We start from the raw sequence: 26,792 nt of genomic DNA, 5'->3' as shown, positions 1-26,792 counted from the left end.
CCAAGTTTCACTCGAGTGTGAAAGATGGCCTTGTGACACAGTTCTGACCTGTCAAGTATAAGAAGAAATCTAACTGGAAAGCTTTCTAGCAAAGCTTTTGAGTTTCTGATGAATATCGTTCCTTGGCCGGCTCTGCTCCTTCCCCTCCTTCCTTCCTTGAATTTGGGCATGATGTCTGGAACCATGCCAGCCATCCTACAACCAGGAGGAAAAGGCCAGGATTATCCCAAACACACTAGCAATGACACAGCAGAGCAGCTCAAGCAAAGCCAGCAGCAGCTCTAGACTTTTTGTGACAAGAGAATATAAATCCCTGTGTATTAATAACCCATTTTATGTTGAGATTACTTGAATATGCATGTCTCCATGAGTGATAAAAGTTTTAATAATTAATTTATATTTTAGAATGATCCTTATGAAATTAGCGTGTATGGATTGGGGATGGGGAAGCAGGGAAGATCGGCCCTAATCGCAGGCCAGGCCTAAGGACCCTACCCATGCACGAACTTAGTGTGCCGGGCCTCTAATCAACATATAAGTAGGAAGAAGACCTTGTACAGGAACAGAGAGAGGCATGGCCAGAAAAGAGGAAGGTGGTGAGTAAAGAAAGTATTGTCCCTCCTGGCTGATGTGGCTCTGTGGTGGCTCTGTGGTTGAGTGTGGACCCATGAACCAGGAGGTCAGGGTTCAATTCCCTGTCAGAGCACATGCCCAGGCTGCAGGCTCCATCCCCTATGGGAGACATGCAGGAAGCAGCTGATCAATGATTCTCAAAATTGCTGTTTCTCTCTCCCCTCTCCCTTCCTCTCTCTGAAATCAATAAAATTATTTTTTTAAGAAAGATATATTTTATGCCCAGCCAGCATGGCTCAGTGTTTGAGCATTGACCTATGAACCAGGAGGTCACGGTTCGATTCCCAGTCAGGGCACATGCCGGGGTTGCGGGCTTGATCCCCAGTGTGGGGTGTGTAGGAGGCAGCCGATCAATGATTCTCTCTCATCATTGATGTTTCTATCTCTTTCTCCCTCTCCCTTCTTCTCTGAAATAAAAAAATAAACACACACACACACACACAAAACCCTGTCTTTCAGAAAGCTTACATTTAAAAAATAAATAAATAAAGTCACTTAGGCTCCTCCGTGATTTTTAAATTTCTAAATCAAATATACCATAATTGATACTGTTGGCCACTGATTTCTTCTTGAAACTCTTCCACATTTTTGGACAATCCTTTCTTTTAAAATATATGTGTGTTTTTTAAATATGTTTTTATTGATTTCAGAGAGGGAGAGGGAGAGAGAGCTAGAAACATCAATGATGAGAAAGAATCATTGATTGGCTGCCTCCTGCACACCCCACACTGAGGATCGAGCCCGCAACCCAGGCAGATTGACCAGGGAGTCGAACAGTGACCTCCTGGTTCATAGGTCGATGCTCAACCACTAAGTCACCCTGGCGGGGCTTAAGTGACTTTAAATAGCAGTAGCAGCAAAGGCTCAGTTATGAAGCTGAGGAGTGAATGAGAGGTGAGGAATCGGAGGTGACAAATAAAGAACCTTTTTCAGGAAACTTCTCTTGCCAAGAGAAGAGCTGATGGTATAGAGAGGTTTGTATTGTGATTTTCAAAAGGAAGCATGTATGATATTTATATATAAGGGAAAGGAGACCACAGAGAGGGCACAATGGCAGATAAAAGAGGAAGGAAGGACTAATGGAACATCATACGCCAAGAGATGAAAAAATTTTTTCCACAAAATAAGCATAAACTATTAGCACGGAGGACAGATGAATTTTCCATTGGACTGGGAGGGAAGTTTAAGATGCCACTTCGTTTTTAGGGGCAAGAAATGTATGGTGCTGTTACCTGATGGCACTGATGCTCACTGTGAGTTAAGAGACAAAGGTCACTGGCTGAGGGTGCAGAAGTAGGCTAGAGGATCTGAGGAGGGTGTACCGGTTAATAATGCGGATTTTGTAATCAAAGACAATACGATAATTTCAAGAGAAACATCAAAAGTGCTTTATTCAAAGTAATGTCCATCACTAGCTACACATTTTCTCCATCTTTCAGGTAATTTGTGGATACCGTCCCAAAGAACTTTTCTTGTTTTGAGGCAAACCATTCAGAGACGCAATTTTCTACTTCTTCGTACGTTTTGAAGTGCTGCTCAGAAAGTGTGTGTGCCATTGATCAGAACAAGTGGTAATCTGAAGGAGCAAGGTCTGGTGAATACAGCGGGTGGGTTAATACTTCCCAGGCAAGATCTTTTAACATGTCTTTAACTGTTTTTGAAGTGTGTGATGGTGCGTCATCATGAAGCAAAATTACTTTGCTGTGTCTTCTGGAACATTCTGGTCATTTCACAATCAAAGCGTGGTTCATATTGATTATTTGTTGTCAGTAGCGATCAGTATTAACGGTTTCACCTGGTTTTAGAAGTTCATAATACACCACACCTTCCTGATCCCACCAAACGCAGAGCACTGTCTTCTTTCCGAATCGATTTGGCCTTGCAGTTGATGTTGATGGTTGACCTGGATCAACCCATGATTTTGTGCATTTGGGATTCTCAAAATAAATCCACTTTTCATTGCCAGTCACAATTCGATGCAAAAAAAACTTTCTTGCGTGCTGTTGAAGCTACATTTTACTGATGACTTTTCGGTTTCCCATTTGTCTTTCGTTCAGTTAATGTGGCACCCATTTTCCTTCCTTTCAAATCTTTCCCATTGCTTTTAAACAATCAGAAAATTTTTGCTAAGCAATCTTTAATCTTTCTGCAAGTTGTTTTTGCGTTTGACACGCATCCTCATCCAATAATGCTTATAATTGTTGGTCTTCAAACTTTTTCGGTTGACTTGGATGTTCTTAGTCTTTCACATCGAAATCATCACTTTTAAAGCATTTAAACCAGCATTCACAAGTATTTTGAGATGAAGCATGTTCACCAAGCTTAACAAAGTATACAATAACAAGTATTTTGAGATGAAGCATGTTCACCAAGTATTTTGAGATGAAGCATGTTCACCAAGCTTAACAAAGTATACAATAACTTTCAGCAGCACTTTTCTTCAAAATAATGAATTAAAACTTCCCGCAAATGCTCTTTTTTTGGCACGAAATTCGACATTTTTAAGTGTTAAAATATCTATGATGTTAACACCTTCAGCAAATTTGACATATGATGTTTTGAAGCTTGTTGTCAATACAACAAAACAGCATACATATCAAATTGCACATATATCAACATATGTGTAACTCCATCTATTGAAAAAAATCCGCCTTACTAACCAGTACACCTAGTAAATATTTAGACTAATTCTTGTGGAACAGGAATTTTCAAGGAAGAAGTTTAAATATAGACATATTTCAAATACTTTATAAAAGTGTAAAGTATTTCATAGCTGATAAAAATGGCACCATGTACATAATGAAATACCTGCAAGTTTATTATACTTTGCATGAGGATTTGTAATGAACACTGAACACATGATTAGGTTGTCACAAATCCCTGGACATATGGGGTCTTCAGTCAAAATAAAACCCAGTGATGCTTGTGTGTTGGACCTGAAAAACATGGTACCCTGCAAAAGTGCAGCCTTGGGTGACCAGAAAGCCCCACAGTGAGTCATGCTCTCAGGCCCTCCACACTACAGCAGAGGTCACGACTCGGCATTTTCCTCCAAAGTGAAAAAAAGAGTGATCAGGCTGTCTTGCCATAGTGCTAGAAGAGAAATAAATAGGCAAATCTCGCTTCTCTTGGAAGGGCTCATCTGATGACAGGAGGGTGATATGACTTTGGGTGGTGGGCACACAGTGCAACATACAGATCTTGTAATGTGGAAATCCACACCTGAGACCTATATGATCCAATTAACCAATGTCACCCCAATAAACTTAATTTTTAAAAGGGGGCTCATAGCAGGTACCCTCTAATCAAATGTTATGTCAAAGGCTTTTGTCAACTGTCAAGTAGTATACAAAAATTGTTTTTATTGTAGTTGGAACCTACTTATATTTCCAGCGCTATAGTCCTTTATGCAATTTCAAGAACCCTTCATTCTAATCATATTGGTGTATTCTGAGCTCTGAAAACAGGCGTGCCTTCCTAAATCTTTGCGTATTTTCATGCCATTCTGCGGGCCTGGGGGTGTTGCTCTCATTCTCTCTCCATGTAGCTAGATACTACCCAAACCCATGCTTCAGCATAAACATCACCTCCTCTCGGGAGCCTTCTCTGATCGCTTCGGCTACAAGCAATTATTTCATCAGAACTGTTCCAACCATTCCTATTGCACATGTAATTTGTTACTTTGTACTTAAGCTAATTATATTTTTATCTTTGCCTGCCTTACGCTCCTAGAAGGCATGAATCATGTTTTACATATGCCTTTTTAGCATGATGCTTTGCACATACCAGAAACATGGCCTGTTTCTTCTGGAAGGTGCTTCAGAGATCATCTTCATGTTACTAGTAAGGGCACCAAACATAAGTCTGGGAGACACTAAGAGACTTGACCAAAATCACAGTTAATTAATAGCAGGGCTGGAACCCAAAATCAGGATTTTTGAACTCGATTCTGGTATTCCTTTCATTAAGCCAATACTTGTCTTTGTCAACCTGGTTATATTTTGTAATCAAAATCTCAAAAAGAGTCATTGTTGCCGAAACCGGTTTGGCTCAGTGGATAGAGCGTCGGCCTGCGGACTGAAGGGTCTCAGGTTCGGTTCCGGTCAAGGGCATGTACCTTGGTTGCGGGCATATCTGTGCAGGAGGCAGCTGATCGATGTTTCTCTCACATCGATGTTTCTGACTCTCTGTCTCTCTCCCTTCCTCTCTCTGTGAAAAATCAATAAAATATATTTTGAAAAATAAAAAGAGTCATTGTTGAACCTTATCGTTAGACAAAGAGTCAAACTTCTCTGGAAAAGCTTTTGTTTCAACATTCATCTAACGCATTTAATTAGTTTGGATGCATGAAAATAAGTGTGTGTTTTTTCCCCTTCCTTCTTTTATTTACTCCTTCCAGCATTCTGTTTTGCCACCATGTAGCTAAAGGGTAAATTATATGGTAGTGGTGACCCTGGTGTAATAAACCTCTGTGGATTTTGTACAAATACATTGGCTGTATTTATACACCTCGGCCTCTAATTACAACTAATTTAATTAGCACAGATTAATTTAAACCTAAAATTTAATTCTAGGAAAAGAATTTGTAAAGATAACCTAATTGTAAAAGATAACTAAATAACAAACTCTCATTTTTTTCTAATCCATTAAATTAGGTAATTTGTAATGAAAGTATAAATGTAATGAGAAGCTGTGAAATGTGGTTATTTCACTGAGCATTCTACCATGGTGTGGTACAGGGACACTGGGAATGTAATGAGGCCAATAGGGTTTGTGTGGACCATCCTTTCATCTAGGAGAATGTGAATAATCACTGGAAAATCCTAAAGCAGTTGCCTATTCAGCTTTGTAAGAAATGTCTATTAAAAATGCACTCAACTTAGCTTCTCTCTTTCATTAAGAATTTCAGCCCTAGCTGGTTTGGCTCAGTGGATGGAGCGTCAGCCTGTGGACTGAAGGGTCCTGAGTTCAATTCTGGTCAAGGGCACATGCCCAGGTTGTGGGCTCAATCCCCAGTAGGGGGGCGTGCAGGAGGCAGCCAATCAATACTTCTCTCTCATCGTTGATGTTTATCTCTCTTTCCCCCTCTCCCTTCCTCTCTGAAATAAAAAATATATTTTTTAAAAAAAGAATTTCAGCCCTGGCCGGTGTGGCTCAGCGGATAGAGCGTCGGCCTGCGGACTGAAGGGTCCCAGGTTCGATTCCGGTCAAGGGCATGTACCTTGGTTGCGGGCACATCCCCAGTGGAGGGTGTGCAAGAGGCGGCTGATCGATGTTTCTCTCTCACCGATGTTTCTAACTCTCTATTCCTCTCTCTTTCTCTCTGTAAAAAATCAATAAAATATATATTTTTTTAAAAAAAAGAATTTCAGGCATATTATTAGTCTCTTAGCTGTGAGTGGCACAGTTAAACACCACGGGCAGACCAAACGTAGCCAGGGAATTCTTGTCTTACTCAGTCCTTATCTTGCTATGTGACTCTACAGGAACTGCTTAACTTGAGTTAACTCTTTTGGTTCCTTTACCTGAAATGGGAAGTGAAGACATTTACTCAAATCCTGATAGACATAAAACACACTCTTCTCCCTACTCCCATGAAACAAGGCTCCCCTTATTCCACTGAGCTGATGAATAGGGATCATTTACCACTGCTCACGTTGGGTATTCTCCAAGGGCCTTATAATTGTCTTCAGTCTACTGAAGTACTCCCAAGACTCTTTCTCGTAACCTAATGGTACCTCAATTACCCATATCACTTTCTGAAATTTCCTTAGAATCAGGATAGTCACTGCCTGATTTTCACCACAGGAATCTAGAGTAACAGTCTGCCATTGTATAAAGTCACAGCACAAAACCTTGTAAATCCACAGGAAAGGGGCGCTTCTTAGATTGAGAATGAATGTTTGGTTTCTAGACTGAGTCCTACATCATTGTGAACTCACTTCTCTTCGTTAGCAATTTAGGACTTAATTAAATCACCGTACAACTTCTTTCTCTGCATACGCAAAACCCATATTTCTGTTGATCTAATTGGCTTTTTTATCTGTCAATGAATTAGGGTTATCCTGTTCAGCCCTTGCTGGATGGATTAAAAATTTCACATTCTCATATGTTAATTATTAAAATTTAGAGGATTATTAAAAAGCAAGTAAAGACAAGTTTGCAAGTAAGTGAAAATAAAAAGGGTTGATGGTGGTTATGGTTCCAAAACATCTTATCAGCATCTATATTAATTATTTCTAGCTTCCGGAGGAAGAACCTGAGTTGGAGAAATGTGTTTATTCTACATGCAGTGAAGAGCTCATCTACATTGTAGCACCTGCCAGAATGTCCTTCCTTTTTAAAGGCTGAATAATATTCCATTGCATGGATACGCCATGTTTCGTTTACCATTTATCCATTGATGGACACTTGGGTTGTTTCCACCTCTAGGCGATTCAGAATAACGCTGCTATCAACATGGGTGTGAAAACATCTCTTTGAGACTGTACTTAGTTTGGGAGCTGTTTGCATACAGCTCTTTCTCTTACAGAATTCAAAGCAGTTATTTTCAAGTCAGTCTCCTTGAGTTCTGAGTGAACACAGTGAATATGATGGAGACCCTATCCAGCCCTGACTGATGCTGGATATCTTACCTAACCTGCCCAGGAGGGGTTTCTAGGATTATCCCCACTTAACTGATGAGGAAACTGAGGCATAGAGAGAAACTCGTCTCAGATCACACATTAAGGAACCCGCTGGAGCTCCTCAGATGAGAGAGATGTGGCTTTCTTCCCTGCTGCAGAACGTCCCCAAGGCAAACCAGTGCCGTGGTTTTCCTCCCTGGAGAAGTATTTCTCCATCTGGGAAGGAACATCCTGAAATTGCCTGCCCAACTGGACTCCTTGCAGGGCATGTGGATAGCAGAAGCAATATCCTCTGCCAAGTAAAGCAGTAAAGTGCTAACCGAACTTCTCCCATGTGTTCGAGGGCTTTCCCAAAGCTTTTTTCCATTTCAAAATGAGTCAGCAGATCCTAAACTCATTTTCCTCGCTTGAACACTACGGAAATGTTGAACGTGAATGATCTACTTACTGAGATTGGAATGAGGGACAAAAAGACACTGAATTCTTACTTCAATATGATTATGACTTGTCAGAAAATGAAAAGTTTCTTTCATCGTCAATTATTCTGCAGCAACTACTGCTAAAAGGCAACAAGAATATCCATTCTAATTTTTTAATATCCAAAAACTTCAGAGGTATTTCTCAAGGAGAAAATTCCACAGGAAATGGCATTCTGATAGAAAGGGAGAAGGAAAAAAAAAATTCCCTAAGTTACCTTTTAGGGAAAATGTTTTATTTGTGGTAAACATAAGACAGTGATGAAATATGACATTCTCATGCAACACAGTCTCAGGATTTTCACTTATAAAATAACATTCTTAGAGTAGTTTATCGGTGGAACTTGGTACAGAAAAAGGAACACAGGTAGCCCATCAACAAATTAAGCTAATTTTGCATTTGATTTTCTGAGGAGAAAAATAGTTAACCAAATCTATTTCATTATAATTAGTGACTCACATTTTTAATACAAACTCCAATTTTTTAAAAAGCCTAGAAAGATCAAATAAGAGATTCAGCAAATGTTGGATTCTGAGCAATGTCCTGAGAATGTGCATTTTTATTTTCTGCCCAACTCTGAGTTCTATTTGCCCAGTTATGGGAACTGGCACCCACTGAAGAATTTTTCATTCATTCAATAAATATTTCTTAAGAACCCACTCTACCAGGCAGTGGGGATACACCCCTAAACAAGAGAGATATGGTCCATGCCCTCAAGGAGCTCACAGTTTAGCAGATGAGACAAATATAAAAGTCTCAACAGAATGTTCAGACTGTACCAGTATTCTTGTGAAACAAGTTAAGGCATTAAACAACTGGTCCCAGCATTCCTAACAAAATGCAAGTTTGGGACAAATGTTTAGTTAACTGCAAGATAACTAAACAAGACACAGTTCTATTTCTTTTTTTTTTCTATTTGTATTTTAGTTGAAACACCTGATGGCAAATAAAATAACCCATATCAGGCCTAGCTGGTTTGGCAAAGTGGACTGAAGGGTCCCAGGTTAGATTCCAGTCAAGGGCACATGTCCAGGTTGCAGGCTCCATCCCCAGTAGGGGACAAGCAGGAAGCAGCCGATCAATGATTCTCTCGCATCATTGATGTTTCTCTCTCCCTCTTCCTTCCTCTATGAAATCAATAAAAATATATTTTTTGTCATATCTATCTGGTTATTCTATTAAATTAATTAGATATTCAAAAGTGTTGCTTTATGATAGACACCATTTGTGTTGTTTCCATAAACTTGAATTAATTAATTAATTCTTTAAAATTTGCAGATTTTTATTTTTACACATTTTTTAATTCAGTTTTACAAAATGTAATAACACCTAGCCAGTATTGAATGCCTACTATGAGCTAAGTGGGTTTTTCCTTTTTAAAAAAAATACTTCAAAAAATGTTTTTATTGGTTTTTAGAGAGAGAGGAAGGGAGAGGAATAGAGAGAGGGAAACATCAATGAGAGAGAGACATTGATTGGCTGTCTCCCGTTCTGGGGATTGAGTGTAAAACCCAGGTATGTGCCCAGACCAGGAATCAAACTGGAAACCTCTTGGCTCATGGGTCTATGCTCAACCACTGAGCCACACCAGCAGGGCTAAGTGAGGTTTCTTACATAAGTACTTGTAAACCCAAAATCTTCCCCCTACAACCCTGTCAGTACTGTCAGTTCTATTTTACAGATGGGGAAACTGAGGTGCTGAGAAACTAAGAAGAGTTTCCCAGCACCACACTGCTAGTTAGTGAAACACCGCACTGCTAGTTAGTGAAAAGCTGGAATGCACTGTCTGATTATCTGATTGGTTTAATTTATTCTCTTAAGTATCCTAAATTGAGCACAGAGTCCTCACCCTCCAGGGCTACATGCAGTAGAATTATGCACTGGGCATTAGAATGCTGTTATAATAATGCAGTTAAAGCTTTCAAACAACCAGAGCCCAATAAAACACCTAGGGTGCAATAAAACATCTGATTAACTAGTGAAATGAACTGTGAAATAACTTCTCAGCTAAATGACAAGTAAATGGAGGGTGTGTAACTATGAAGTTTGCTAAGATGAATAAACCAGAACAAGCAGTGAGACCAGGAACCTCCAAGCCTGGCTGTGTGAAACTCTAGAAAAAAAAGAGGGGAAATATGTCACACTGCGTGGGGTTGGCCTGGAAACGCATAAAGAAATGCTGGGTTGGGGGGAGCTCATGTTTTTGTTTTGTTTCGTTTCCCCCCATCTTCCGTGGAGCTGGTGCTGCAGGAGCCCCACCCACGCTCTGCACCTTCCCACCTGCTCACGGAGGGACAGTCCACATTTTGAGAGTCGAGGCTAGGATACAGGACCTGATAAAAGCCCCATCACTACCACCATCACTTTGCGAAAACCGTCAGATAGCCCCAATAAAGCATGGCGAGCTTTACCAGTGAATAGCAATGTAAGCCTGCAAGTCTCAAATGAAATGCATATGGACCCAACTGCTCTGCCCTAACTTCCTACAAGCGCCGCTCTGCTGTTGGGATATCCGAGCGAACAGCCCCCGCTGACAGCACCCAAGGAAGCGTCCACGGGCAAATTGCAGATGGTCAGGGACGCTGAGAGCCACCCCGAGGCTAAGTTTTGTAAGGTCTGCAGTGCTTTTACAGGCTTTCTTTCCCCCTCGTGTACAGCGGCTCCACTACACACAAAATTGGCTAAAAACTGCTCGCTGGGCACTAGTTCGGTTGGGGACAGCATGCCCGCCACGCAATGCCCTACTGGTTTCTTGACACGCATATGATTAATATTGGTACTCTGGAAAGAGAACTTCTTCTGACCTTGAGCGTGCGCGCTAAATGAATTACCTCGGAACGAAAGTGGTGAGATCTCATAACAGCATCTGGGGAGAAAAGAGAAAAAGGAGACTTCATTGAACTCCCTGTTCTTCACCTGCCGAGTAACTGATGACTTACCTGGGGGGGGCGAGGGGTCGGGAAGGCACATTCCCGGCGCCACGAATTCAGTGGGGGCATCCTGTGGGGCGGGGAGGTTACTAGGCCATCAGTCTCTAGCTGATTTCAACAAGAGAAGTTTCAGGGAAAGTTCTGGGGGAGTTGGGGAGCCCGGAACTCTCCATAAAGAAAACGATGGTGAAGAGAGGCTGCCGCGACGCCGGACTCCGCTCCAATTACCCTCAGGGGCTTTAGCAAACGGACACTAGGAATTTGCGTCCATGCCTCTCCTCGCAGCACTCAGCATCGCTGTGCTTTCCCCAACCCAGGAGACTGGAGGAAGCGGGTGAGGGCCAAACGGGCGAGGGACGTTAAATCCAAAGGCGAGCGTCCTCAGCTTGGGGAGTGGGCAATGATGGAGCTAAGGGCAGTAGCGCAAAAGCGAGCGAGCCGCGCTTCACTCCCCCAATGGGCTGAAGCCACCCGGCGGGTCTTACCTCTGCTCCGGGAACGACCCGAAAAGACCGATTTCATCGGATGCCTCCCTTTCTGGAGCTTGCGGTGCCAGCAGCAGAAGAAGACGATGGTGGCGATGGTGCCTAGCAGAAGCAACAAGAGGAAGAGGGCACATTGGATGCTGTAGGGTCTCAGCAAGACCAGGAAGGCTGCGGCGATCATGGTGCGGGCGCGGCGGGGGCAGCTCGGCGGCGGGGCTGGAGGGCGGCGGCACAGGCACCCGCGCGGGGCGCACGCCGGAGCGGCGGGCACGGGCGAACGCGGATCAGCGCGTCATGCCCGGCGCACGCGGCCCCGCGCCCAGCCCAATGGCTGCGCACCCCGCGCTAAGCGAGCGGTCCGGGGCTGCGGGGAGCGCTAGCCATGACTCAGCAGACGGCGACCAGGCGGGGAATTGGCGGCGGAGAACCTCTCTCCTCCCTCCCCAGGCGCCTCCGCCCCCGTCCATGCGCAGCCCCCAGGCGCAGCCCCGCCGGGGACGCGGCGGGCGGGGAGGAGCAGCGCTGCCGCCGCGGCCACCTGGGCCCTGCGCATCGTCTGACGGCCGCCGCCAGCCTCGGCATCCCCAGGACCGGCGCACGTGGGTCGGGGCGGGGACGCTGCGCCGAGCTGCAGCCGCGGCGGCCCGCGGGGGGCGGGAATGGGGCGCCGCGGCGGGGGCTCGCCTGATGACATCACAGCCGGGCTGCGGCAGCGCGGGCGCGCGGACATGGCTGCGGCGGCGGCGGCGGCGGCCGCGGGCTGCGCTCGGGCCTGAGCGCCCAGCGCCCTCCTGTGGGGCCGCCCGCCAGTCCGCGCGGCCGAGAGTGCACCGGCCAGCGGCCTCTAGGCTCCCCGTCGCTTGGGGCCTCCGCCTCTCCAGCCTCCCTTGGCCTAATTGCAGGGAGCCTGGCGTCAGGGGGCGCCAAGGAGCCAGGGGGGGAAACCATAAGGCGCTGAGGGAGCCTCCAGGCGGTGCTACCCCCTAACCTCCCATCTCCCCGCTCCCCGCCCCGATGTGGGGGCTTTGGAAGATGCTGCCGGGTGAGCTATTGCTTGCGGGAGGGAGGGTTCCTCGCACGCTCAAGCGCGAACCCCGGGAAGGGCCTTCCCTGGGAATTGGGGTCCTCCAAGAACGGGAGGCCCACCTGTCTCCAACCCCTTCTGACTGGGAGCGCTCCCCAGGTGAACGCCCCGATCCGCAGACGTGAACTGTTCCACCACCCAAACTTGGTGCAATTCCCGCAACCGAGAAATGGGCACTTTAGAGCCTCTCGGTATCCTTGCGTTTACCGTCAAATCTGCCTCATTTAATGCTTTTGCAAGGGAGGGTCAATTTCAGATTTAGGGAACTGGCAGATGAAGGAAGTTGGGGTTGGCTGGTAAATATTTGGAGGAGAAATTTTTTTAGGGAATGTGAAGAAATGATGATCTGTCACACAAAATGCACACATTGCCTCTTCTCTCCCTCCTGCCCCTCCCATTTCTTCGTAACCCACAAAAAGTATATTGTAGTTGGTGGCCGGGAGAGGTTTTTCAGGGGTCGCTGATGCAGGGCCAACGCAGAAGGTATGGCGGGTGTGCTGCACTGCGCCTTCCTGTGGACTGGCCGCCGCCGCCTGGCCAGAAAGCCACCGCTGCGGCCGGCCGCAGTCTGCGGCATATCGCTGCCTGGGCCCGCCGGCCTGGGGCGGTATCCCGCGCGCCTTTTGCTGCTCCCAAGGCAGTGCTGTGTGGAGCTGGGTTTTGTTTGTTTTATTTACTTGCATAAGGAAACGGTGATTGTAATGGCAAGGTAACACATTAGTGCATTTATGGTGTTTCTAATAACTGCTAAGGTGGGCTCTTCGGAATATTTAAGAGACTGAAGGAATTGTGTCGTAAAAAAAAGTAATTTGTAAAATTCTGAAAAGCCAAGAATGCATGAAAATGCTTAGGTTTTGTTATTTGCCTGAGAGATCTCAATATCGCTGTTGTTTCCTAATGATACAAAATCAATTGTACATCTCTGCATAAAAGCTTAACCATTGATGCTCTTTTCCATTTTAACATATTACCATGTGTAAGCATTAAAGGAAACTCAAAAAGGCATTGCCTAATGCATTTCTTAAATGCTAGATTCATAAACATGGGAAACAATGGATGAAGTTTTCTTTTTACTTACAACTTGTTTCCAAAAACAAAATGAACATTCAAGTTGTCGATCTACTGCATCTCAGGTGGGGGTTGCAGGACCTTGCTTGCAGAGGCTGTGTAAGGTGGGAATGTTGAATGTCAGAGTGTAGGCTGCACAAGTCCGGAGAGGCTTCAGAGACGCCTGGGACTCCGGCTGACAGGTAGCACTGCATCATGCGCACTTTTCTTCAAGGTTTCTGGATACTGCAGCCCGCTGCAGTGAGAGACTGCATTCCTGTCCATTGTGTAAGGGTTATTGAAGGGAATCCAAGAGCCTGCAATGTGTGGCACGGCAGGAAAGGAAGAATCCTTGACTGTATGGACTCACAGTGGCCTAGTGGAGTAATTTAAAACAACAAAGCTGAATTAACTGTCTGCAAACATTGGGAGACACAACTAAGAACTTAGGAAGGTCATCGTTACTTTACACTTCTCAACAACTAGAATTTGTGAGTGCTCTGAAATGGCCTGAGTAGCTTGGAAACATGGCTAAGACCACAAACACAGCATGCTAACCAGTTTGCTCCAGACTCTGCACTTCTACAACAAAAAGCAACTAAATAGCAATTATGGTTTTCTGAGCTATTACTTGAGCACAATTGTTATCATCCTGAGTCTTGCTGCAGCCATTTATAAATTTCACATGCACGCAAGAACATCATTTATCTCTTTTGGCAGGCAAATGCTTAACTGCCGTGCGGTAGGATTATAGATATTTCTTTTTAGATGCATTCATTTCTGTTCTTTCCATTAGTTACCTCAAGGATCCTAATAATAAGCAAACGAAGTCATTGAAACAATTTAGTATTTAGGTTCTATTGTTATTTTCTGATTTGTTTGTTGCTAATTTATCATTTCCTTCTCCCAATAATGTCATGTTATTAATTGCTTCTTTCTGTGTGTTTCTGTGATGCCTAGTGCATTGTGGAATTCAATAAATATTAAATCAACTAATCAATCCTCTTTGGAAGTTAATTTAGTAGAATTCACACCTTTTCTTTCTGCTAGGTTTTCATTTTAAAAGAATAGTTGGCATGTTATTGAAGTCACAAAAATTTAAAGTTTGGGGGTGGAGATGGAGGAACAAGGCTTTTGACCAAATCTTTCATCCCAAGAAATGAAAAATCAAAATGGAAAAGTATATATAATTTTTTGACTTTTTATGATATTGAATTAGCACTATCACCCAAGAGAAGACAGTGAGTTGGGGAAAATAAGAGCGTTTCATACCAGGTGTGTAGAAGATGAGCCATCATGCAGCTCTTCTTCCCTTTGGATTCTCAACCATTGAGAACACACACAAGGAACCAAAAGGAATTTAAAATATTAACTTTATTGAAGGTAAAGTCAGAGTGAAGAACATGGCTTAGACCCAAGGCCAAAATGGAGCATCTTACTTTTTCCCCTGACTCAGCATGCCTCACCCCCTCAGTCATAGCTGAAGAGCTATAGTTGACCCTTTAATAACACAGGTTTGAACTGTGAGGGTCCACTTATACCTGAAATTTAAAAAAATAATAAATACTGAAAATGTGTTTTATCTTTCTTAGGATTTTGTTAATAGCATTTTAATTTCTTTAACTTACTTTACTATAAGAATACAGTATGTAATACATATAACATACAAAATATGAGTTCATAAGCTGTTTATGTTATTGGTAAGTCTTCCGGTCAACAGTAGGCTATTTGCAATTAAGTTTGGGGGGAATTTGAAAGTTATACGCAGATTTTCAATCGTCAGCTCCCTTAACCCCCACGTTGTTCAAGGGTCAAATGTCTAGTGCTTCCCAGCACGAGAGCAGGAACAGCCCTACCTGTTCTCCTTACCTGAAGACCAGAGGCTGAGAAGAGCCTGACACTCTCCAGTCCACAAGGCATTCTGCATGAGTAAGCAAGAGGTAGGACCATTAGTACCTGGCAGGCCTTCCCCAATTTTTCCCAGCAAAGAGTCATTCCACCTCCCAAAGGTAAGAGTAAGGGGCTTTAATAAGCTGGCACATAGATCTGCAGGACTTCCCTAGAAGTAGGAAATTGTGGCACAAATACCAAACTTATGGATCAGGAAGAAGAAAAGTTTCCACCCTAAGCTGTGTAATGACCAACTGAGAAAAAGGGGTGGGGGGCAGGTAAATATGACACATTTTGAGCTAGGGTGGAAGAAGAGTTTTGAAGGGGAAGATGACAAACAGTTTTAGACCCATTGAGGTGGAGGGTGTCAGAAGGAGAGCCCTGTGAAATTATGCAGTAAGCTCACGTGGGTGGAGAGGTCAGAACCAGAGACAGACAGGAGTCATCAACAGAAATTATAGTGAAGTCATGGAAATGGATGAAATGACTAAGGAAGAGAAACTAGAAAGAATTGGAATCAGAACTTTGGAGACTGCTGCTTCCATTTGTGGACTGGAGAAAGAGAGCAGAAGGCAAGACCATGAAGGCCAAGTTGCGGGGGGAGGGTTCCAATTTAGTGGCTAACTGGAACAGTGCACAAGTGGGAGGTTTAGGAGGGTGAGGACTGTGGACTGGTGACTAGGAGACCTCCGGAAACCTTCCAGAGAACTGACTCATTATAGTGGGAGAGGCTAAAACCAGACTAATGGGTAGAAGAGGAGGAGGTAGGTGAAGAGAAGGGAGCTGCTGTCCACAATCTTTGGAGAAATTTAACTCTAAAAGGGATGAGTAGAAATGCAATTAAAGCCTGGATAAAGGCTAATAAAGATCCCTTTGTCAGACAGGAGCTCCTGAGCAAGTTTCTAGGGGGATGCAAACAGCAGCAGGAGAGAAACTGGGACGTGAAGAGAAATTGAGAGGAAAGGGGAGAGGAGAAGAGGGCATTCCCCTGGGCATTGGTGGGTTAGCTATTTGTTTTAACAAACCTTGAGTCCCCCAGACTGGTTCTTTCTGCTCTCGGGCTCCTTTGGACTCTGCAGATTTTAAATTGACCCTGACTAGTTATGATGGATCCCTGCCCATGGTCTCCTCCCCATCTGCCCTGGCTACTGGTAGACACAGGGGTGGGGGACGTCCGGCCGGAGGGTGTTATAAGACCCATGAAATCATTTGGTCTGGCCCTGCCGAGGTATTAGGGGTGAGTTAATTAAATGTTTGACCAAATAGAACAGGCTAATTTTTTAGTTGACAATTCTGTATGGCCCTAGAATGATGTTATAAACATCCAAATGGCCCTTGGCAGGAAAAAGGTTCCCCACCCTGGCACTAGAAGAATGATTTTGAAGGAAAGATAAGGAATACCTTGGAATATAATCCAGATTGTCTGTAAGCTTTTATTACAAACCTATATGGAAGTGAGTAAATTACCCAACTGGTAAGCACACAAGGACATTACATTGAAATATTACCTCCTCAAAAACAGAAAGTTGATGTACAAATGACTCTAGCAATAAATTATTAGAAATAAATCATACTGATTTGGGGCTGGTAATCTACTTGTTCCTAGGTCAAGTTTTTTACTCTCAGAATTAAGTGATATGAAAGAAATTGAGAAGAATCTGAGGAAATGTGTTATATGGCCTGTTTATTTCCAAATGGTTATTTCATGACATACATGTTATTGTATTGAAAGGAAAAGAAACTACATTATTTGGAAGAACCTACATTATCTAATGTTCCCTTGGAGGTGATTTTTTTCCACCACCAGAATCAGGAGAGGCATCATGTGGCTGGATCACTATTTTCTTTTTAAAATTTGAATTTTTGAAGGAAAAACAATTGTTATTTGCAGTAATAGCAAATATTATTTTCAGCAAATATTCCTTGGGAAGGGCCTTTTTATTCATTTTCCCATAATGAAAACCTTAAAAATAATTTAAAGACATCATTGTTAGAGAAAATATTTCAAATGGAATCATCCCAAATTGTTCTTTTAACATTTTAGAAATTTTAGAGCCTAACTTAGGATTGTTGTCCTTTGGCGTGTGGAATCCATGATAATGCTACGGGGGGGAAATGTTGCGTGGAGTTTTTCTGTGCAGTGTGTGTGTGTGTGTGTGTGTGTGTGTGTGTGTGTGTGAACATTGCAGATTTCTCAAAAAAAGTCTGAGTTTGAGAGTTTAAAATGTCAATATAATTGAATTCATCTACCCCATAATGCTTTGCAGACAGTTTTGGGAAAGTAGTCATTTATTATCCGCAGAATAGAATAGAATTCATTTATATAGTTCCCACATTGAGTGTGGAATTAGTCATGCAGCAAAATACTGAGTCATTTGGCCAGAAAATTTACTCATAGTTGTCTCAGCTGCCAATGGAAAATTTGAGAGCTGTTCATAAATCAAATTATAAAGCTCTTAGAGTTATAAATCACGGAGCAGCATTGTTCATTATTATTCAGATAGTATAAAACAGTTCCACCATTTCTAAGAATGGGCAATTTACAAAGCAAGTTTGAAAGTGAACTTATTGCCTTCTAGATCCAAAATTAGAATTTCCATACAAGATACAAACCTTTCTACATTCTTAAGTGAAAAAAGAAAATAAAAGTAAGGTGGAGGGTTAAAGTTGCACAGTAATTATGTTAGAATATGAGATGTATAGCCCTAGCTGATTTGGCTCAATGGATAGAGCGTCGGCCTGCAGACCAAAGGGTACTGGGTTCCATTCTGGTCAAGGGCACACATCTTGGTTGCAGGCTCTTCCCTGGTCCGAGGCCCTAGTCAGCGCTCATGCAGGAGGCAACCAATGTGTCTCTCTCACATCGATGTTTCTCTCTCTCTTCCACTCTCCATAAAAATCAATGGAAAAATATCCCCGGGTGAAGGGTTAACAAAAAAAAGAATATGAGATCAATAAAAACTTGACTAACTAATGTTTATGAATTAAATCTAGATTGTCTTAATAAAATAACAGCAACATTTAATAGCTAAATTTCCTTCATTTCTTACAATAATTTTTGTAGGACTTTTGCATTAAATATTTTGTGCTAGTGCATCATTGTGCTGGAAACCTGAAAGAATAATGTCGCTAAGAGAGCAGAGTGTACCAGGAGAACAGAGAAATGCGACCAGTAGCCAATGATTAGTAAAACATGTTTTAATAACACACAGTTCCAGAGGTTATTGAATTTATCCAAGTGCAATAACATCTTGTGGATCTAGTAGCCCTGAAATAATTTTTGGAGTAAATCAAAGAAACAAACACTAAATTGAAATATAGTAAAGTTTATATTTCAAAGAAGAAAGCCAAAAACCTAAAGCCTGTTATTGCTGGTCCTATTTCTGCTATAGGAGTTCTTAACCTGGAATTCATAGCCAGGTTTCTAGGAACCTGAAATTATCTGTAAAAATGTGAGTCTTTTTTTGGAGGGACAGGATCCACAGTTTTCATCAGGTTCTTTAAGAGAGAGAGAGAGAGAGACAGACAGAGAGAGAGAGAGAGAGAGAGAGAGAGAGAGAGAGAGAGAGAGAGAGAGAATGAATCATGGAACCATACAAATTCATACAGATACCAAGGCTTCTGCAACATCAAATCATTCTCTCAATCCATCAACATTAGCCTCACCTAGGTGCTTCCTCTAAGACTGGAGAAGTGTCTTGAGCGCTGTCAGTCAAGGATAAGCAGGGAGACCACGGACTCTTGGCCTGTGTAAGTTCAGGGACATCTCCCAAATGCACGTGAGTGCTGTCCATCCTAAGACTAAGTGGATTTGGTGTTTCGTGAGTTAGTCCTCTTGCAACTTTAAACAGATTTGGGGAGAGACGAGTGAGATGGGGTGATGGTTCTGACCCTGGAAGGGAAGACTGTGTTAACTAACTAGAACCACTTCCACAGACTTCTGTCATAAGAGGGACTAATTTGATTCCCAAATTGCCTTTAGGCCAGTTAAATATTCCAATTTATATCTAAATGTTTTGGATAAGCCCATTCTGGGCCAAAAACACGAGTTCTAAAATTTAGTCTTGAGTTCAGAGTCTGTAAGGGTCTCCATGCTCTTACAGCTTAGAAGAGAGGTAGAAGGACTTCGTATCAGGCTCCTGGAAATAATGCTAGATGTCCTGGTAATGTAGCACCCACTCTTCCTAAATCCTGCCCCAAGCCATAGCTTAGGAGGCTTTTCAACATTCAGCCTCCTACGGAGACCTGGTAGCTGGGGCCGTCAATCAGTCAGGATAATTTCACATTTACCAAGTGCTCAGCTCCATAGACCCATTGTCTCCAGCTTCCCACAATTGCAACACTGTGAACCTTGACTCTCCCACCACCATGTTCTTAGAACACTAGGTCTGAGATCACATTCTCATTGCTGGTGTGAGAATGTCCTATTGCTGTGATCTTATTCTCTCACATCATGGGCTGGTTATTTCATCATATGCCTTTCTCACTCCAGTGGACAGATCAGGTTTCCAGGAGATCCTGATCTCTCATTCTGCCTCGTTTTATTCCCTCCCCCCTCCCCCCGCCCCAAGTTCCCTTTTGACCCTCTAGGCTGTGCAGGGTTTAGTGGCACAAAATTCATGCATTCTACACAGAGACCCCAGCCCTCTCCACTGCGGTTTATAAACACCCCACCCACCCCCACATGTTTGATCTAAACTTGTATGAGGGGAATCTAGGTCTTTTTACTTTGGTTAGTAATTTTAAAACTATTATTATAAGTTAATATGTTATTAACATACCTAACATATCAACTCACAATGGGGGACTATTCTCATCATTTCACAGATGTGGAAACAGTCACAGAAATTTAACATAGGTAGTAAGTATTGGTTCTAGGGTTGTGGACCCAGACAGTTTGATTCTAGAGCCTGTGTTTGTCACCACTTCTGTGACCCTGACTCATCTATATATATAAAAGCCTAATATGCAAAGTGTCCCCTCGGGAGTTCGACAGACCAGGAGTTTGATTGTTCACTGTGATGTGCGCTGACCACTAGGGGGCAGCATGGAATGAAGGGAAGCCCCGGCCTGCAGCCAGCAGCCACTAGGGACCCTACCCATGCACGAATTTCGTGCCCTGGGCCTCTAGTCCTCTAATATATTTGGAAGAGAGTCAGACTGGAAGACTATCTTGAACTACCTACTAGTATATAGCAAGATTTTACCTTTACCAATAAATAAATAATAGGATTTCACTAAGCTTTCTATCCTTTGGTAGAAGGTCAAGTTTACCCTTCCCCTCTTCCTATGAATAGGATGTACATTTGCCTGAAGTTCTGTCTCTATCTGGCTGTTTGAGCAACTTCTCTGCTATAGGATCACTGGCTTACAACATTGACCCAAAGTGCCACTGCTATTGAGTCCCCTGTCTTTGACGTGCCTGAACCTTGAGGCTGACTTTCACACAGTTAGTTCAATGTATCCTCCTTGCTTTATAACACTCTGGGTTTCAGTGGGATTAAATCAATCCATTCCATTTTCTTTGGGTTTCCTTCCTTGATTAATACTGGTATTCTCCACCCTTAACTAAATTCCTAGTTCTGACTTGTCCTACAACTGTCTATACCCAGGCTTTGCCAGACAGGTAACAGAGAGAAGATAGTCTCTTATACTCCCTTCCTTTTCATTATTCTATGAATTTATTGATAGAAAAATACTGTCACTCATAAATATATACTTATGTATTATTCTAATGACCTATACATAGGAGATAGAGAAATCATAAAAATGTGAAATGTAGCTGACCATTTTTTAAAATGTTGTTTCAACGTGGTGCAAAAGAATATTAGAGCAAGAAGAGAAACTTACTGGTAGTAGGTGAGGGGGCAAACCACTTAAGATGATTTATTAAGTAAATTATCTAATGCATCTCAGCACATTAATTATGTTTAGACTTAAACTTTTGAAACAATAAAAGTACAAAATTAACAGAGACATTGGTAAATGGTAACCAGTTATTTCATTAACACATGATATTAATATAAGGTATAATGGGGTACATATTTCAAAGAGAAATTAGCTTGTCCTTTCATGTTATAATTGTAAGATAAATTAATGTTTGAAGGTTGAATTACTCCTGATTATTATGCATAGGGATTGATTCTTACATCAAAATTATTACATTTTGTGAATTTTTAAAATTGGCCTAAAACATTAGTGTTTTAGAATATGATTACTTAAAGCAAAAAAACATGATGATCTCATCTTGCTCTCAGCTTTTAAGATGAATAAAATGTTCCACATGAATCAAAAAATCTAAAGTGGAAGATGATTTGTATGACTTGTAGTTATCCTAAAATAGAACTTTTAATTGATTCTTACTCTCCTTTAAGCTTAACTCTGCATTCGTATTTCTGATAAATAGGGAAAAAAAACATGTAAATATAAGGGGGTGAGGGAATAGTTAGTATACTACAAGAAGAAAATACTCACAAAAGTTAGTATTTCTTTTTTTTAAAACCTTCATTGTTGAGAATATTACAGATGTCCCCCTTTTTCCCCCCCATTGACCCCTCCACCTGGTTCCTGCCCCACCCCAGGCATTCACCACCCTATTGTCTGTGTCCCTAGGTAATGCATGTATGTATGCATATCAATTCTTTGGTTAATCCCTTCCTGGTCCCCCTCCCCACTTCCATCTGAGATTCATCAGTCTGTTCCATGTGTTCATGCCTCTGGTTCTATTTTATTCACCAGTTTATCTTGTTCATTAAATTCTTTGTTCATTTATCTTGATTTTTAGATTCAATTGTTGATAGATATGCATTTACCAGTATTGCCATTGTTCATATTTTTTATCTTTTATTTGTTCTTCTTTTTCTTAAAGAAGACCCTTTAACATTTTATATAATGCTGGCTTGGTGGTGATGAACTCCTTTAGCTTTTCCTTGTCTGGAAAGTTCTTTATCTGAACTTCAATTCTAAATGATAGCATTGCTAGGTAGAGTAATCTTGGTTGTTGGTCCTTGCTTTTCATCAGTTTGAATATTTCTTGTCATTCCCTTCTGACCTGCAAAGTTTCTGTTGAGAAATCAGCTGACAGTCATATGGGCACTGCTTTTCTCTTGCTGCTTTTAAGACCTTCTCTTTGTCTTTAACCTTTGGCATTTTAATTATGATGTGTCTTGTGTGGGACTCTAAGTTCATCTTGTTTGAGACTCTCTGTGCTTCCTGGACTTGTATGTCTATTTCTTTCACCAGTAAGGGAAGTTTACTGTCATTGTTTTTTCAAATAGATTTTTTATTTCTTGCTCCCTCTCTTCTCCTTCCAGCAACCCCATGATGTGAATATTGGTATGTTTGAAGTTGTCTCAAAGACTCCTTATACTGTCTTCATAGTTTTGGGTTCTTTTTTTTTTTTGGTCTTCTGATTGGGTGTTTTTGGTCCCTTATATTCCAAATTCTTGATTTGAATCTCGGCATCTTCTACTCTACTGTTGATCCACTGTAAATTATTCTTTATTTTTGTTAGTATATCTTTCATTTCTGACTATTCCTTTTTTATGTTGTTGATGTTGTCACTAACTTCCTTGAAATTCTCATTAAGATCCTTGAGCATTCTTATAACCATTGTTTTGAACTCTGTATCTGGTAGTTTTCTTCTATTTCATTTCATGTGTTTTTTTCTGGCGATTTCTCCTATTCTCATTTGTGACTTTTTTTTTTTTTTTTTTTTTTTGTCTCCACATTTTGGCTGCTTCCCTGTGTTTGTTTCTATGTATTAGGTAGATCTGCTATGTCTCCCAGACTTGATAGAGTTGCCTTGTGTATTAGGTGTCCTGAGAGCCCAGTGGCTCAGCCTCCCCTGTCCCTGAGCTGGGTACTCCAAGTGTGCCCCTGTGTGAGCTGTGTGCACTGTCCTATTGTAGTTGAACCTTGATTAATGTTGGTGTCACTGGGAGGGATTGACCCCCAGGCCAATTGGTTGCAAGGATCAGCTGTGACTACAGCTAAAGAACTGCTATGCAGAAGCTGACCCTATAGAACAGGACTCGTTTATTTCAGTGGGCTTTGTTGCTCACGGAGTCTGCCCCTTAAGTGTGTCACTTGTGGAGGTGGTAAGGCTGTAATCAGGTGCGGTTGAAGTTGACCACGGGGTGCACTGGCTCTGGGGCCTCCCAGGAAGTGCAAAGTCAGCCTCAGCCTGTGCCCTGGGGCCACCTAGCATGAGCTACAAAGCAATCTACAGATGGCTTCTCCTTGTGTTGAGCGTGGATGTACCCAGGAGAGGCCAAGCTGTGAACCAGGATAGGCTGCTGCTAGCAATGGGCCTGGGCCCACTTATTGAGAGGTATGGAGCACGCTGAGGCCAGGTGCTGCTGGTTTGAGAGATTTTTTAGGAAAGTTAAAAGCATGAGGCAAGAGAGACCAGTTGTATGGAAAAGCCACTGGAAATGGCTTGGATGAGCCTGCAAGTAGGGAGGGGCAGGGTCTCAGGGAATCACCAGGGCAGAGTGAAAAGTGTGAACCAGATTAAAAGAGATTCAGATATGGCCCAGCCCATCAGCTCTATGGCGGGGAGATCTCTGCAAAGAAACAATGGCCTCTATCAGCACTTCTGTCTGGGATAAAGCTGCCCCTTCAGCTCTTGCCCTGATTCCAGACAAGTTAGTTCTTCCTCAAATGTCCCAGGTTCCTTTCAAGCTGCTGCCCCAGTGCTGGATCTCAAAGGGAGTGAGTCTGAGTACATCTGTGTGCAGGCCCTTTATGAGGAACCTCCGTGTCACTCAGCCACAATCTCTGTTGGTTTTTACAGCCAGAAGTTGTGGGGACTTCTCTTCCTGGCACTGGACCCCTGGGATCGGGCCCTGGTGAATGAAGGGCAGGAAAACCTCCACAGCCAAGATATTCCTCCTGATTTCAAACCACCACATGTGGGTGTGGGACCACCTGGTTCCATGATTCCACCTTGAATCTCTGCCCCTCCTACCAGCCTCAGTGTGCATATTCTTTAATTCCTTAGTTGTAGGACTTCCGTTCAGCTAGATTTCAGTTGGTTCTGAATGATGGTCGTTCTGTATTTTAGTAGTAAATTTTGATGTAGTTGTAGGAGGCACCAAGTACAGCATTTACCTATGCTGCCATTTTGGCCCACTCCAACAATTAGTATTTCTTAGAAAAGATTTTGGAGGCTCTAGAATTATAGGAAACCTCGTCCAGAGTCCCTCTAAGTTTTGCATATACTTTCTTGTGCAAATTTTCAGACAGTTCCACACATGGCTACAGGCTTTTCATAGACAATTGATGGGGATAGGTGACATTCTGGAGCAGGTGAAGATTGTCTTCCATTGTTTCCAGACTCTAATTTCTGTGCTATTTTCTCTCTGCCAATGGAAGTCTTCTTCCTTAATACATCAGGAAGAAAGTAAGCTAGTCACACTGTCTAATTTCAGATAGGACAGAGTTGCGACATACCTGGCTCTCTTGTCAAGTCAGGAGCAACAGAGACTGGGACAGATGATGAAGCTAAAATGTGTGACTGGTGTCTTTGTCCGTTGGGAATACTGTAACAAAATAGCAGAGACTGGGTAGCCTGTAAACATCAGAAAGTTATTACAGATCTGGAGGTTGGAAATCCAAGATCAGAGTTCTGGTGAAGGCACTCTTCCAGGCTGCAGATGCTGACATCTAGCCATGTCTTCAAATGGTAGAAGGGAGGAAGGATCTCTCTGGAACCTCTTTTATGAGAGCACAAATCCCATTCTTGAGGTTTCTCCCAACTCCCAAAGGACCCATCACCTACATACTATCACCTTTGAAGGTTGAGATTTCAACATATCAATTGGGGGTTGGAGGGAAGGACAAATTGAGACCATAACAGATGGGTATAGGGAAACCATGAGGAATAGTGCTATACCTCTGGGCTAGTCATAGTGGAAGTGTTACTAGCCCTAGACTCAAAGCGAGAGGAAAGAGGGAGCCAGGAGGCTACATCTCCTAACTCACTGTCCTCCCTCCCTCGGATGTCCTGCCTGGACACCCCATTAGCTGAACCAAGCTGGAAAATGGACAAGGGAACCCAAGCAGCTCAACCTCCAGGCTTAGGAAGCAGAATAGAGATGACCGGAGAAGAGATCTGGAGGGGCAAAGAGGGGATCTCCAGCACTCATGTCTGAGCAGGACTACAGTCTTAAGAAGAACTTGGTGAGCAGGTCAAGACTTCTGTCTCTGGAGGAAGGGATGACGAGGCAGAAACTTAGGCAAGGGGAGTCCTGTTAGGGACTTAGTCAAACAAAGAAAGCAAAAAACCTAGGTACTGGAATTGGCAGAATCTGTTGCAAAGCTGACTTGATGATTAGTTTCTAATTTCTAGCTCTAGAGTCCTTCGTTAGCCTGCTTGTGGATGAGCAACTGGGAGTGGTTGTCAGGGTCCACTAGGGACCCAGTTCCCACATCTGGAAAGTATGAATAATTATACCTATGAGAATGAAACAAGTTAGTGCAGGTTAAATGTTTAGAACAGCACCTTATACATAGTAAGCACTCAGTAAAAATCAGCTATTTTTTATTCTTAAGAAGTCAGGAAGATGAATAATTTTACAATTATAAAAAAATAAGCTTTTCCATTTTGATCATTAAAAGAAAGAGAAAATCCTCTAGCTAAAAAAAAAAATGTCAGGATGAGGATGTCACATAGGACAGTATAGGGAGCTAAATGAGTTTCTTTTCTAGATAATGGCTACATATATGGCAATGCATGATATCACTGCTTACTCATTAAATTTGCTCCAGGAAAATTATATCCACAAACTCTGGCCAGATAAAAATGATTGTTTTCTTTCCTTTCCCATTATGGAAAGTTGAAAATGATTCAGGTCAATAGTCCCTCAAACATACTTAGCATTTCTTAGGCTCCTGCGTAGTCTTCCATCCAATCTAAGTAATGCAGTCATAGTTTGGCAGCATTGCTGAACCGTCCTAAAGTATATTGATCATCTTTTTAATCAGGATATTGCTGGAACAACTTGGAAATGGAAAATGCGTTTGACGTCATTTGGACATAAAGGGAGTAAAAAGAGTGAGTTGAATTGCTCCCTAATGGACATTAGTAAAACCTAGTAACTTCTATCTAGAAGTCAAAAACAGGGAAGAGCAAGCCATCCAAGCACTTGTTTTAGAGTGCTGTGGGTGCTGCAGGAGAAGGCCCCCAATGTTTAGAGCCATTCAGATCTTAATTTCTCTTCCTTTAATATATATGTATTCCTGGTGAAGGCACTCATGGAGGAGGAATATCCATATTACTATTTTTAATTATAATATGGATATTCCTCCTCCATGTTCCACCATGCTTAGTGCTGGGCTGAAACTAGTAGTCCATTTCACAGAAAACTTAAAACAGCCCCTGAATATTTAGAATGACATTTGCACTATTTTCCTGGCACTTTGGAACTCATTTAGAGGGGAATCCCCAGTTCGTATTCTGTATTGCAGGGGACCTTGTATGTCAGTATGGTCCAAAACTGGAAAGCAACCCAAGACACTTGAAAATTATGAAAGGGTATTTAAGATTTATTGTAGTACTATACTTGCCTTTCACAGTTTTTATTTAATTCATAATAGAGAGTTTATATTTAAATCC

At 42.4% G+C, this 26,792-nt stretch overlaps 1 protein-coding gene across 8 annotated transcripts in view; it reads right to left on the bottom strand.

Annotated features, from left to right (window-relative positions):
• DST (dystonin) overlaps positions 1-11,794 on the bottom strand; it is a 435,295-nt gene extending 423,501 nt beyond the window's left edge. For 3 of the 8 annotated variants that reach the window (XM_079780745.1, XM_079780756.1, XM_079780754.1), the window contains exons 1-2: positions 11,152-11,748; positions 10,541-10,602 (exon numbers count right to left, since the gene is read on the bottom strand). In XM_079780745.1, coding sequence (XP_079636871.1) covers positions 10,541-10,602; positions 11,152-11,332 — 243 coding nt within the window. In that variant the 5' untranslated portion in view covers positions 11,333-11,748. Of the gene's footprint in view, positions 1-10,540; positions 10,603-11,151 lie in introns of all 8 variants that reach the window. The other 5 variants (XM_079780748.1, XM_079780749.1, XM_079780755.1 and 2 more) reach the window with 5 other exon arrangements.
• Between the last annotated feature and the right edge of the window lie 14,998 nt (positions 11,795-26,792).

The sequence above is a fragment of the Cnephaeus nilssonii genome (genome assembly GCF_951640355.1).
Source record: "Cnephaeus nilssonii genome assembly, chromosome: 9".
Classification (NCBI taxonomy): domain Eukaryota; kingdom Metazoa; phylum Chordata; class Mammalia; order Chiroptera; family Vespertilionidae; genus Cnephaeus; species Cnephaeus nilssonii.
Note: the sequence above shows the minus strand (reverse complement) of the source record. Positions and strands in the feature narration are given on the sequence as shown.